Genomic DNA, 14964 nt, shown 5'->3' on the forward strand with positions numbered 1-14964 from the left:
CACTCTGAGAGTGTAGAGGATGCTTTTACATGCCACCGGCACAAAGGCCAGTCAGGCAGTACTGGCAACGGCCATGATCAAAATGGTGTATTTTACGTGCCACCTGCACAGGAGCCAGTCCAGTGGCACTGGCAACAATCTTGCTCGAATGATTTTCTAAACGTGCCACCAACACAAGTGCTAGGAGGCAACGCTGGTAACGATCACGCTCTAATGGTGCTAACTTCATCCGCGTAAAACAATGTGCGTATGCTGGGACTGGGAAGGGATTATCCATTACAAACTGCTTGAACGGAACCAAACGGTCAACGTGGAACTCTATGTTCAACAGATAGAACGACTCAACACAGCAATTCAAGAGAAAATACCTAATCGGCAGCACAGAGTTATTCTGCTGCACATCAACTCCAACTCTCATATCGCCAATATGACCAAGGAAGCCATTCAAATGCATGGCTGGGAAGTGCTACACACTCGCCGTACTCTCCTGATTTGGCACCAACGGATTTCCACCTCTTTCGATCTCTTTCAAATGCTATGCATGGAGTTTCGTTCAATACTGATGCAGAATTGAGAGCTTGGTTGGATCAATTTTTCGAGTTAAAATTGGGTGATTTCTACCAACGAGGTATTGAAAATCTCGTTGAACGTTGGGAAGAAGTTGTAAACAACAAGGGTGAATACATTATTGATTAATTAGTTATTTTTTATTAAACATTCAAAAAAAATTAAATTTTTTAAAATGGCAGGAACTTAATTACCAACCTAATACATTGAAGCAGATTGAGTTTGTTTGCTTTATTTTTTCACTGTCAGGGGCCCTTGTCACCAGCTCCTACTTGTTTCCAAGACCTGGGATGAGGTGGTGAAGCACAACTTTCAAACATTAGCAATGACTAGTGACTGAGACCTTTGGAAATATGCAGTACGTGAGAAGACCCGGCAAGCCAAGTGAGACCATAACCCGTGGCCTATGCCAGGGGTGTAGCCAGCCCACTTATGCGTACCTTTCCTTCATTGGACACTAAACTCTGCTTCCGAAGACCTGTTGAGGCAAGTGAAATTGAAATCAAAATCAAATTCGATGACTGGCTTCCATGCTAGTGGAGTGCTAAGAGCACCATCCGAGCGTGATCATTGCCAGAGCAGCTGACTGGCTTCCATGCTGATGGCATGTAAAAAGCACCATTTGAGCATGATCGTTACTTAATGACACTTGTGCCAGTGGCATGTGAAAAATTATTTGAGCGAGGTCATTGCCAGTGCTGCTGAACTGGCTCCTGTGTAGGTGGCACATAAAAAACACACTTTGAGCGTGGCTGTTGCCGGTACCGCCTGATTGGCCCTCATGCCGGTGGCACGTAAAAGCACCCACTACACTCTCGAAGTGGTTGACGTTAGGAAGGGCATTCAGCTGTAGAAACTCTGCCAAATCAGATTGGAGCCTGGTGCAGCCATCTGGTTTGCCAGTCCTCAGTCAAATTGTTTAACCCATGCCAGCATGAAAAGCAGACGTTAAACGATGATGATGATATACACACACAAATACATACATACATACATCTATACACACACACACACACACACACACACACAAATGATCTTAATTGATTGGAATTGTTATCATGTACATTCTTTTGTCTTGGTGTAAAAGATGGACTACAGCAAATATTCAGCTTAATATCACAGATTTGCTTGTCAGTTATTTAACCTTAACCAGTTGAGCATGTCCCTTAGTGGCTGATGATATGTGCATCTCTGATCATGAGCAGGAGTAGTTGGGGAGCATCACAGCCATGTGTTAAGAGGGATTCCTTAGTTTCACGCATCTCTCATCCTCTTAACACCACTATGATGCCCTATATCGAGGTCTTGCACAAAACACCCTGTTCATTCAAGACAATGTCAAAGCCCCTACATGATTGCTCAAAACTGCTAGAAATAGGAGCCTAATCTCCCTCGAAACATCTCCCTCGAAACATCTCCTACTCCACAAAAAGATGGACATGCTGGATAATGTTGTCTTTGGTTCCCTGGAAAAAGGTAGAATCATCATCATTTAACGTCCACTTTTCATGCTGATATGGGTTGGACGGGTTGACATGGAGCTGTCTAGACTCCAGCTGTTGTGGCATCGTTTCTATGGCATGGCTCTTCCTAATGCCAACCACTTAACAGAGTCTGTGTTTGGTGCTTTCTACATGTCACCGGCACGTGTCTGCTTACACAGCACCAATACAGGTGGATCAATAGCGCACCTGCAAGGGTGCATTTTAAGTGGCACCAGCACCTGAAAGTGCAATCCTGTAAGAGTGGAAGACAGTGGTTTTACTTAGTTTGGCATGGTTACAAAAACCTTTAACCATTTAGCATTTAAACCGACCCCATCTGGCCCAAATATTCTACCTGTTTTATGTTCAAACTGACCAGGTCTGGCCCATCACACCTATCCTACAATGCCATTCTTAAAATAAACAATCACATCATTGAAATTTCAAAGCTATGAAATGATTTAAGATCAATTCAAAACAATCTGAGGAGATAAGAATTGCATTAGACAGAATAATCTGAATGCTAACGAGTAAATTGTAAGTCTGCTCAGTCAAGGTTGACCTCAAAGGGTTTCTTCTTGCCCCGTAAATATTTTAAGACGCAGCATCATAAGCCCTAAAATATCCCTTTTGAGTCAGGCAAGAGGAGGGGAATAAAAGGTAAACACATCTAAAAATATCACCACAGCAATCCATGAAACGGTGGGATTGATTTGGATAACGTTCTTTGTGAACCATTGCAAGTCAACATCCGTGGGAAAGGCATGAACAGCAGGGCTGGTGTTCAGGAGAGGAAGAACTCAGCATACTGGTAGGTTCAAGACCAGGGGGAAAGGGGGTGGACACAAGAAGGGTAATGATGGAAGGGGAGATGAGAGCAGGGGATGACACGGGATCAGGAGTGCTTGAATGGAGGTAATATGAGTCCAGATTTCTCCAAGAAGCAGAGGTCATTACAGTAGCAAGAGATTCAAATGGAGTGATGAAGGTGGGAGGGGGAGTCAATGGATAGGGCCAACCAAATCAATTACAGTATCCAAAATGGTTTGGAATAGCTGTGCTTCAAAGTCCCAGACCTCAAAGGAAAAGAAAAAGTAGTTTGTTCTTTAACTCTTTAGCATTTAAACTGGCCATTTCCAGCCCAAATATTCTACCTGGTTTATGTCCAAACTGGCCTCTCACACCTACCTTACAATGTCATTCTAAAAATATACAGTCCCCATCATTGAAATCTGAAAGCCACAAGATGATGGATTCAAAATAATGTGAATAAATAAATATCAAATGTGACAGGAATCTGACTGGTAAAGGGTTAATTTTTAGTATCATTCTGTTTTATACAACTGGAATTGGGATTCCAGCTTGGGGCGTTTGGAGGGGTTGGACCACTAACAGCAAAGTTCTTGTCATCATTGGTAGCTTGCCCTACCAAAATGGCAGGTGATGTCCACGAGGGTGCTTGGCTTTTCCAATGCCTTAGCCTCACCATCGTCTGTGCCGCAAGCATGTTGGCTTGCTTCAGTAAGTTCCGTTAAACCTTGTGGTGTGCAACCAATTGAGGCACTCAGTGTTGCATGTTTTTTTTTTTCTTTTGTAAAATATATTCCTTTTCACTGAATCATTGCAAATTGCAACAATTCTTTTGCACCTCATGACACTGTAATTAACCTGTCAGGTGTTGCAGATAGAAAAACAGCAAGCGTGTTATTCATTTCTGTTCTCTTTTTCCTCGTTGAACTGCAGTATTATCAGCTATGCCGTATTTTTAATGCATGGTAATTGTTTAGAAACTTATGATTTAAAAGTGGCAACTTTTAAAAAAATTATCAATTCAAAAAAAAAAAAAATTCGTTTTCAAAAATTTGAAATTGTCGAACATTTTGCCTCTACTCCCGTACCCTTTTCTCTGCATATGAGGTACGGGTATTCAGGACACCATACTTTATGTTGTTCCAAAATTCTATCCTAAAATTGGCACTATCATGCTATTAGCTGTCAGAAGTGAAAGTGCTCACTGCTAGTGAAGTATCTGTCTGCATGCCTGCATGCCTGTTGATTCTTTGGCTACTGACAGCTAATACCATGACTGGCCGGAGCGAGCTATATGTCTGTCTCTCTCTCTATCTATCTATTACTCGAAAGTTATTGGAACAAATTTGACACCTATATCCATGCGTTTGAAAACACAACACAGAGTATAAGGGTACTCGCGTCCGCGCTAGCTAGTCGTGAGTGGTCGATCCTATTATTTTTAAACTTCAAACTTCATTTGTTTTCTATTTTGATAAATTCTCTCTGTTGAAAATTATATTTTTATATTTTAAATAATTTGCAATTTCAGGAAATATGTTTTTATATTAAATTTGTGTTTTCTACTCACGACTAGCTAGCGCGGACTTTCGAGTAATAGATAGATAGATAGAGAGAGAGACAGACAGACATATAGCACGCTCCGGCCAGTCATGGTATTAGCTGTCAGTAGCCAAAGAATTGAGAGGCCAGCAACAGGCAGGCAGACAGGCAGATACTTCACTAGCAGTGAGCACTTTCACTTCTGACAGCTAATAGCATGATAGTGCCCTAAAATTTATCAATTCCACAAAAACGAAAGGCTAAGTTGACTCGGCAGGGTTTGAACTCAGAATATGTAAGCATCTAGCTACATAATACGAGGCATTTTGTACGGCACTCTACCGTTTTTCTGCCAAACCACCGTCCTGACGGCATTAGAAATATCGATAAACAAACTAAAAAGCTCCACTCAAAACACTTTGTGCGTACACGTATACAAGTTTTTAATAATAGGAATGAAGGGAAAATTTCCCATGGGAGAGTTTTGCATACAAACATACGCATACGGTAAAGTCTAGCGCAATGTGAACCTTGATTGTTGCAATGTGACACCTGAGAAACGAGTGCCTGACACTTCGGTATGAACACACGTGCGTGCAAGCTTGTACGCACGTTTGTGCGTGTGTGCATGTATGAGAACGGTGGGGTAGAGAAATAGAAAGATGGCAAGGAACAGAGAAAGAGAGAGACAGCCTGACAGACAACGAAAAGGAGGAAGGATGCAGCGAAAAAATATTTGGAACCTCAATCGTACTATAATAAAACTATTCAGTCTGGTTTATGATTTAGACACAAGGCCAGCACTTTGGAAGGTAAAGGGTCAGTATTTGACTGCTACTTTATTTTATTGACCCTGAAGGAATGAAAGTTAAGAGTTGACCTCGGCGGGATTTCAAATAAACAAACATCAGAGGTGAAGGTTGAAGGATGTTTACAAGTTCTTGCTGGGAAAGCGAAGGACGTCGAGAGGGAATTAATTTTAGTGGAGACGAGGGGAGTATAAGAAACTCCTTACCTGGCAATGTACTCTCGTAGGATATTGAATCTTGCAAACTTATCTGTGGTACCTTTGGGTATGAGAGACGAAAAAGATAAACGTTAGATACAATGGAAATATTCTTGCACGGGTTAAATTAACAGCTTTGAAATAAAGATAACGTTTAACATAGCTTTTCACGGACTAATTTTTAAATAAACATACATATATATCGTGCATGTGTGTATATTAAGCATTGTATTAACCCATGAATAAGTGCTTTAGTCTATATAATATTTATTACCAGTTATATGAAAATCTTAGCCGTTCATGTACGATAGATAGATATTTCACATACAAGTGGCGGCTATATTTACACATATAATGTGTGTATGTAAGTGTGTGTGTGTTTGTTTAAATAATATATGCAACTTATCACAAGTTTAAAAAGTTAAACACACGAAGAAGAAAATAGAAATTGTCATGCAACTCATAACAACATGCATTATACGTACCGAAAACACGTATATAATGAACGGAAACAAGGAATTTACAAACAAACAAACAGCAACCCATATATAGGAATGAACCCAAAAACATATATATCTATATATATATTACCACAAATGCCGATGGCAAAAGGAAAGCTTGGCAGTCTTCATACTGCAAATCGGAATCGCTGTCTGTAGTATTAGTAGCTGGGACTTTTGGTGGCATATCAGGCAATGAAGCAGGTATTTCAAATTGGTTGTCGTTGTTGAGGCAATTAGCAGAATCCATGACGTTGTTGTTGATGACAGTAAAACGTAAACAGCTAAAATAATAATACCAGCAGATACTAATGGTGCCAACGGTAAAAAATAACACATAATAACTTTGTATTACGAGCCAATGTAACCGTCCACAAATATATTATTTACAAAGGTGTTCGGTTCAAAGTGATTAATAGAAGGGGGACGGATAATTATAATTAAAAAATAAATAAACAGTTTTAACTTTTCGAAAAGCGAGACAAGCAGCCTTCAGTCTCTTTAGACATCCATCTATATGTATGTATACATGTATATTTATATCTGGCAGCGGAAAACAACTGTCAGCAATATAAATATATATATATACACCACAATGATATTTATAAGACATAACATTTAATGTACATATTAGTCGTTCAGAGTTACGGCCCTTGATAAGCACGCTGTTTTAACTTTCAACACGACTCACTTTTGACGCAGTGGACTTCCCCCTGTTTTTTGTTTCGGTTTTTGTTATCTATTTTTATGAATTTGTTCTATTTTGTTGCAGTTGATGGTTGTGATGGTGATGTGGATGCGTTCAGTTCGGCGTTTTCCACCGCAATCACGCCCCCTTCCTCCTCCTCCTTCGCCTCTTTTTCTTTCCACGTGTAGATTGCACTTTTATTGTTGGTCTGTTCGGAAATTCGGTGTACGAAGCAACAGGTACTCACACAAATATATATATGTGTGTGTGTGTGTATGCACATATGTATATGTGAGTGTGTGTGTGTGCATGCATGTATGTATATACAGAGAAAGACAGACAGACATACATTTATAAACAGGTTTTGAGAAATAATTTAGTAGCAAGTAGTATGTATTTTGAATATGTATTTACATATGAATCGTCACCAGTTCGTTTATAAGCATTTGAGCCTGACGAGTTGCCTATACGGCTAAGCGCTTTATAAACCGATGGTCACTCTATGACAGACCATAACAATTAACTTCCAATATATATATATTTGCATATATATATTTCTGAATTTGTGTAAATGTGCATAGAATAATATATCAGTTGAAAAAAGTTACAACATGGTTTGGTTTTTATGTTTTCTTTTTATTATTGTATTTTTTTTTTAATTCTTTTACAATGTTGAAGTGTGTTAAACATTTTAAAAAATATTTTGTAATGTTCATAAAGTTCAATTAGCGCAATGTTTAACACACTTCAACATTGTAAAAATATTTTTTATTTAAATACAATAACAAAGAAACGTGGAAACCAGACCATGTTGTAATTTTATTCAACTGATATACACATATATATGTATATATATATAGCAATAAGAAAATGGAGAGGAATATGAGGTACTCATCAACTTGCAGACTCTGTACTCTATTGATTAATCTGTTTATTTTACAACCAAAAGGACAATAAAGACAATATACAGACACTTATGACATATTATGTCATATCAACAATTAAAATTTAAAAGGACATCTAGCAACCAAAGATATATATATATATGTATTTATCTATATATAAGTGGCTCAAAGGCTGGACATTTCGTGTTTTGCACTTTATTAAGTCCAATATACAAAACTCATTCCTTGTCTCTCAGATTACTTTACAGGTGAACAATGTATGCACACATCATCATATTAACGTCCACGTTTCCATGCTGTCATGGGTCGGACGGAATTTATTGAGGTGGATATTCTACGACCAGACACCCTTCCCCGTTTCCAAGACAGTATTTTCAAACAGGCTTTCATGGAAGATTGCAACTGAAGGACACTGCTTCCATGATAGTGACATTTGTTTTACAACTATCGCACCTCGTCAGGAGGAGATAGTAACACACATTAACTCCACCACACACATACACAGACGTGGCTGTGTGGTAAGAAGTTTGCTTCCCAGGTTCCAGGTTCACTTCCACTGTTCGCTGCACACACACATCTTTGTCTATATGCATCAGTGAAGCTTTACATAGCGTCATATGGTTATCGACTGCTATTTCCAGTAAACATTGGAACCTTGTTGTGCCACTATTTCTTATTTATAATTTTACCTTTATTGTGCTTTATTTAGCTGGAAAATAACACCATTGAATAATACTTATAATTTATATATATATATTCTTTTATCGGTTTTAGTCATTTGACTGCTGCCACATTGAACTATCACTTTTAGTTGAACAAATCGACCCCAGGACTTTGTTTGCACCTAGTACTTATTCTATCGGTCTCTTTTGCCAAACTGCTAATTTACAAGGACATCAACACACTAACATCGGTTGTCAAGTGATGGTGGGGGGCACAATAGGCACCCAGTACACACTGTAAAGTGGTTGGCATTAGGAAGGGCATTCAGCCATAGAAACCAGACCAAAGCAGACTCTGGAATAAGATGTAGTTCTTGACTCATTGGATCCTTGTCAAACCATCCAACCCATGGCAGCATGGAATATAGACGTTAAATGATGATGATGATGATGATGCAACAGGCTTTTTTTCCAGTTTCTATCTACCAAATCTACTCACAAAGCTTTGATTGGACCAGGGTCATGGTGGAAGACACTTGCCCAAGTTGCCACGCAATAGAACTGACCCCTGAAATCATGTGGCCCTTCTTAAAGCCAACCACTTTATAGAGTGTACTGGGTCCTTTATATGTAGCACAAATACAATTCATTATTAGTGATGAAAGCAGTATTAGTTCAAAATAGCAATCTGTATATCATACCTAGATATATCCGTGACAGCCAGCTAAATTGAACTGTCTTGAAAAAGCATCTCTTATAGATGTAGTGTGTTAAAAAACAAACAGAAATATATCACCAACAGATGAAACTCATCCAGCAGTTGTAGCATTGCTAAATAAGTATTTTTTGCATCTTCATCAGTAGCAAGCACCTGTTATGTTCTTGAGCAAAACACTTTACATTTCACATTGCTCCAGTCCACTCAACTGTACGTAAGTTACTCTGTGATGGACTGGCATCCTATCCAGGGGAACGTTGTGATCTCAGTTACTTATTCACCATGCAAACTGTAATCAGTCCTTTGAATCTTCAGATTCAACACAGTAATTATGTTTTGTTATCCTAACAGTTTTATTTTTAGATCCTACCCTGTTCTCTTCTGTTCCCAGGCATATCAAAAGACACGGGTGCCTTATCCAGGTTTTCAATTTGTCTTAATCCAGTCATGGTTCTTCCTCTGAGAAGAGAGAATTAGTTGATACTGCCAACCCCAATCCAATGTTGTAATCCTTGATGTCGAATTGTTATAACGCCCACTTCAATATAGCAGCATAGTGTTTAGACCAGTAAAGACACGACTAATCTATCACCATCTACTTATTTTTATCAACCCTGGAAAGGTGAAAAGCAGAGTTGACCCCAGTGGGATTTGAACTCAGAATGTGAAGAGCTGGAACAAATACTGCAAATGGTAGTGCCATACAAAGAACTGAACCTGAAACCACGTGGCTGGGAACCAACCTTCTTTAACCCCACAACAAAAAACATTGACAACCATTAAGAGAAAATAATTAAATAAGGAAAGAAGACAAAGGAACGTGTGGTCAGATTTATTTATGCTTTACTTTGCGTACAGACGATCCAGCGATGTAATGGTAATAGAACTTCAGCCAGCTGTAGAAGAGGCCCAGACTGCAATAAACCGATGTCAGCATTAGTGGAAGGAATGGAAGCTTGACGTTGAGTGCAGTCAATGGAAAAGCTAAACTGTTGAAGAATTCAAGTGGTAAAATACCCAGAAGGTAGATACTCTCAAATGTACACAGGAGCGGCAGTTGGAATCGTTTGGAAGTGTTTCTGTGGAGAAGAAAAACAGGAATAGGAAAACAAAGTCAGGGAGAGAGACTGACAGACAGGCAAGCAGAGAGAGTAAATGTGTAAGTGTATACATGTGTACATTGACCAGGTTAACCGTAGGTTAAATGACAACAAATATATTAAAGACTGACTTACCCATGAAGGTTTGATAATGACAGGAATGCAAATAAAGTGTATGCCAACATGAGGCAAATTTTGATTGGCGTCTCTATAAAAGCAAAATAAATGAAAATTCCAATATTGCAAAAGTTCAGAATTGAAGAGTTAAAAATGTTTGGGCTATAATTCCAGAGCTTAATTGTTTATACATGTGGACTGCAACCTTTTCACTACCAAGGTGAAGGTTGTGACGGGGAAGGAATCTGGTGTAGAAAATTTGCATTCATTAACAAGTGTCTGCCTAACCCATGCCAGCATGAAAAAGTAGGTGTAAATACAATGATGATGAAAGTTAAAGAAGTGATTTTAAATTCTCAATCACAGAATAATGCTAATAATATAGCCTGAACAGGATAAACTATCCCTATTTTGCAGAGAAAAGTGTAGGTGGCTAGCTGTGGACTCGAACTCACATCCCCGTCATTACATGTCACGATGCTTTGACCGATTAAGCTAAACTACCCACTACAAATTCCTCTGCAAATTAAGATATATAAATCTCGCTTTATGAGACACTCTCATATGTTAAATTCAAATTACGACAAACGTAAATAAACAAACGAAGTTTGCTTTTAGAAGCGTTGAGATGTCTTAGAAAGTTAAAGAAGTGATTTTAAATTCTCAATCGCAGAATAATGCTAATAATATAGCCTGAACAGGATAAACTACCCCTATTTTGCAGCTGCCAGAATGTATTGAGAATAAACAGATACATAACGACATCATTTATATTAGGATTTTAACAGTTAATTCACAGCTTACCTGGTTTGGTGAATAAAAGAGGAAAGAGAGAATAATGTCCCGTAGTGGATACCATTAGAAATATTCTAGCATACTGTTTCTGGTCCATCACCAATAAACTAGAAATAAACAAGAGAAAACAGTTTAGACATGGGGCACCACATGTAGAGAGGTGACTTTTTTCATTCTTTTGTTTGCTTCAGTCAGTGGTCCCCAATGACTAAGCAGTTCAACAACAAGAAGAAACTGATAGAATGAATAGTAGACTTAAAACAAGCACCGGGATTGATTTGTGAAAGGCTTATAACCCCAAAATGGCCAGAGTCCAATAAGTGAAACCAGTAAAAGAATATAAGATTATCTTTTAGAATAAATTACAAAAAGGGGAAAACGTTTTTACCTGAGAGGAAGAATGACCATCAAAATGGCTTTCTCGTGGACATGCCATCCAAACATGAAGGAACCAAAGGCACATAAAGCTACAGCTTCAATCAGGCTTTTACCTTTTTGGGGTTTCATCCAGATACTCAGCAAGACAGGCTGAAATGTAACAGAAGTTAAGAATCAGTTAAAAATTACTAGCATTTTGGTGTTGGGGGTCTTCTACAGTTCTCATCTTGGTTGTCATAGTAACAGCATTTCAGCCTCTGGACTCATCTGCCTTCTTCAAGTGTGTGCTGTATTCTATTTTCATCATCATCATTTTAATATCTGCTTTTCCATGCCTGCATGGGTCAGGTGACATTTGTTGAGGCAGGTTTTCTTATTGCTGGATGCCCTTCCTGTTGCCAACCCTCACCTGTTCCCAAGTGAGGTAATATTTCCCCATGGCCAGACATGTTTTTTTTTCATCAAAGACAGGAAACAAACAACATAGTTTATATGATGGCAATACTAGTTTACAACCATCCCATAATGTCTAGACAAGAGTACACATAAACACACACATACTCTTTTACTTGTTTCAGTCATTTGACTGTGGCCATGCTGGAGCACCACCTTTAGTCGAGCAAATCGACCCCAGGACTTATTCTTTGTAAGCCTAGTACTTATTCTATTGGTCTTTTTTGCCGAACTGCTAAGTTACGGGGACCTAAACACACCAGCATCGGTTGTCAAGCGATGTTGGGGGGGGGGGGCAAACACAGACACACAAACATGCACACGCTCATATATATATATACGACGGGCTTCTTTCAGTTTCCGTCTACCAAATCCACTCACAAGGCTTTGGTCGGCCCGAGGCTATAGTAGAAGGCACTTGCCCAAGGTGCCACGCTGTGGGACTGAACCCGGAACCATGTGGTTGGTAAGCAAGCCACTTACCACACAGCCACTCCTGCGCCTACACATGTGTAGAAACATACACATACATATAGACACACAAGATGAGATTCTTCCAGTTTCCCACTATCAAACCCATTGACAAGGCTTTGGTCAATCTAGAGACAAGGTGCCAGACAGCACCTTCATCACTTGATTAGCATTCATTAAACCAATTTTTAAAACAGATAAACACAAACAATTAATAATAAAGCCAGTGTGTGTGTTTGTGAGAGAGAGAGAGAGATTGTGTATATGTGTGTGCTTGTGGTGGAGTATACTTACAAAGATTGCCACAAAGGTCAGCACCAACGTTATATGAGGTGTAATTGAGGGCAGCACAGTGTGATGGAACTCTTGGACCAAACCTCCAGTCATCAAAGAGCTATCAGTTTTGTTGACGTGAATATGACCGGTATTTTGGCCTGAAGAGAAAATGAATAATACAATAACAACAATACAATAAACACACACAGACACACACACCATATAAGTCGCATCACCAATTTAGTGTTAAATCATCACCATCTGTTTCTGTGCTGGAATGGGTTATGTGAGTCAAAGGGCTGCAATAAGCCTTAATGTCTTCCTTGGTATGGTTTCTATAGCTCAAAGCCCTTCCTGATGCCAACCACTTTAAAGAGTGGACTGGGTTCATTTTGTTTACATGACATCTGGCACTAAACGATCATCAAATAACTTGCAAGACAGAAAAGGAGCAGGAAAAGGAAAAAGAAGAAAAAATAATGAAAAATCATCCTTTGACAATGTGGAGGAATGAAATCACAGTACAAATTTTTTTCTTTTCATAGATTTAGCTTTGCTCCAAGGATAAGTCACGTTAGTTTTTCATTTAAAATCAATTAAAATCAGGTATAAAATAGTGTGACTTATCAACCAGTAAATATGGTACATCATTATCATCATCTTCAACATTGTTTTAATCTTCACTTTTCCTTGCTTGCATGGGTCAGATGAAATTTGTTGAGGCAGATTTTCTCCAACTGGATGTCCATCCTGTCACCAACCTTCATCTATTTGTTTCTAAGCAAGGTAATATTTTCCCTTGATCAAACACATTTTTTTCTATGGAAGACCGGAAGTGACCAGAATTGCTTGTATGATTGTTTGATTGTCATGCATACGAGGGGTGTATGGAGCCTAGAAGTGTTGTACCTTCATCAGAAGCCTTGTACCATGTTTTGTTTTTTTGAGGCTCAAGACTTTTCATACACCCCTCGTATAAGCTTATTTCACTTTCTCTCAACTACATCTACTCACAAAGCTTTGTTTGGCCCAGAACTGTAGATACACAGAGCGGGACCGAACCCAAAACCATGTGTTTTGAGAAGCAAACTTCTTCAGTTGTGCTTGTGCTTTTGAAAAATGCTTTTATGGAAAATGAAAATATCTGAAGAGAAGCTCTTACCAGTATAAACAAGGGCTTTATCTGCAAAATTATAGAGAGCCCAGAAGTTGGGGGCCCAATACGCATGGCTCAATCCTCTTTTGAATGGGAAAAGCCGAGAGAGAACTTGATAAAGTTGTTTCTGTAAGAAGAGGAGAAAATCAAAGACAAATGTGAAACAGAAAATAAGTACCCGTTATATACTGGCAAATTGATTTCATTAAATAAACCCTTCCTTTACCAACATCACTTATCTTACTGAAATTTTGTTTTTTTATTAATACTGTTAAACGTTCGAATTCGGTGCTTTTTTCATGTAACATCAGCACCAGTGCTTATAAGCTATATTTATAGTAAAGATTATTTGCCAACAGAACATGGAAGTCCTGGTTTAGGACTAATGTCACTGTAATTTAGCCCCAGGAGACATCATCCTTATATTTTCGAACAAGGACTGCCATGTTATGTTGGCAAACAATCTTTACTACAAATTACTGTTGCAGAATATCTCGCGTTGTGAGATTTAAAAATAATAATTTTCTAAGCTATATTTAGATGTCAAATAAAAAGAAGGAGAATATTTTCTAAGGCCAAAACTTACCATGTAAATGAATGGTCCAAAAGACAGCCCAAACACACTAATAACAATCAAAGACAAATAGACCAGTTTCGTAATGGAAAAAGAATGCCACAAAATCTTTCCATCTGCAAGAAGAAAACAAAAAAAAGTCAAAGGAAAGGAAATGATGCCCTCCAACGACCCAGACATTGAGCTTGAAATGATAAGCAATTTCTGTTATATTGGTGAAATATTTACAACCGGACGTGATTGTAAGTAAAAAATTTAGAAGCAATAGCTGTAGGAATTAAACCTTTTGGTATCAATTATAAAGAATTTTATTCTTTTATAGTAAGTTTGTGTATGTGAGGATATAAATGTGTGTGTACAAGACAACCTGTACTAGTTTTGGTGTCAGTATAAAATCCACCCCAGATGCACAATAAAGTGTTTGGAGAATGAGCAGAGATGAGGGTAGGGCGGGGTCAAGAGATCTCTTCAGCCTCGTGGGGAACGAGATGACCAACCTAGCCCATTGAAAATGGTGGCGGTGGTGATAGCAGCAGCAGTGGTGCAGGTGATGATAATAATGAGACACACAGACAGACACACAAAGACATATGTGTGTGTATATATATATATATATACATACACACATAAGTATATATATATAAACACACACACACACACACACATATACGTGTATATACATATATATATATATATATATACACACATATACGTATACACACATATACGTATATATATATATATATATATTAACCCTAACAG

The 14964-nt window shown here is 38.5% G+C and overlaps 2 protein-coding genes and 1 long non-coding RNA gene across 4 annotated transcripts in view; 1 reads left to right on the forward strand and 2 right to left on the reverse strand.

Moving 5' to 3' along the window:
- LOC106869269 (NEDD4-binding protein 2) overlaps window positions 1–6613 on the reverse strand; it is a 49429-nt gene extending 42816 nt beyond the window's left edge. Inside the window, exons 1-2 of the mRNA XM_014914936.2 lie at window positions 6001–6613; window positions 5419–5470 (exon numbers count right to left, since the gene is read on the reverse strand). Coding sequence (XP_014770422.1) covers window positions 5419–5470; window positions 6001–6159 — 211 coding nt within the window. The 5' untranslated portion in view covers window positions 6160–6613. The remainder of the gene's footprint in view (window positions 1–5418; window positions 5471–6000) is intronic.
- The window catches only part of LOC128249263 (uncharacterized), a 25042-nt gene that overhangs the window by 8253 nt on the left and 1825 nt on the right, over window positions 1–14964 (forward strand). The window lies entirely within an intron of this gene.
- LOC106869268 (probable dolichyl pyrophosphate Glc1Man9GlcNAc2 alpha-1,3-glucosyltransferase) overlaps window positions 9700–14964 on the reverse strand; it is a 29012-nt gene continuing 23747 nt past the window's right edge. For both annotated transcript variants that reach the window (XM_052972313.1, XM_014914935.1), the window contains 7 exons: window positions 14215–14318; window positions 13635–13755; window positions 12491–12630; window positions 11283–11422; window positions 10904–11001; window positions 10118–10190; window positions 9700–9961 (listed from right to left, as the gene is read on the reverse strand). In XM_052972313.1, the coding sequence (XP_052828273.1) occupies window positions 9715–9961; window positions 10118–10190; window positions 10904–11001; window positions 11283–11422; window positions 12491–12630; window positions 13635–13755; window positions 14215–14318 (923 nt within the window). In that variant the 3' untranslated portion in view covers window positions 9700–9714. The remainder of the gene's footprint in view (window positions 9962–10117; window positions 10191–10903; window positions 11002–11282; window positions 11423–12490; window positions 12631–13634; window positions 13756–14214; window positions 14319–14964) is intronic.

The sequence above is a fragment of the Octopus bimaculoides genome, chromosome 13 (genome assembly GCF_001194135.2).
Source record: "Octopus bimaculoides isolate UCB-OBI-ISO-001 chromosome 13, ASM119413v2, whole genome shotgun sequence".
Classification (NCBI taxonomy): domain Eukaryota; kingdom Metazoa; phylum Mollusca; class Cephalopoda; order Octopoda; family Octopodidae; genus Octopus; species Octopus bimaculoides.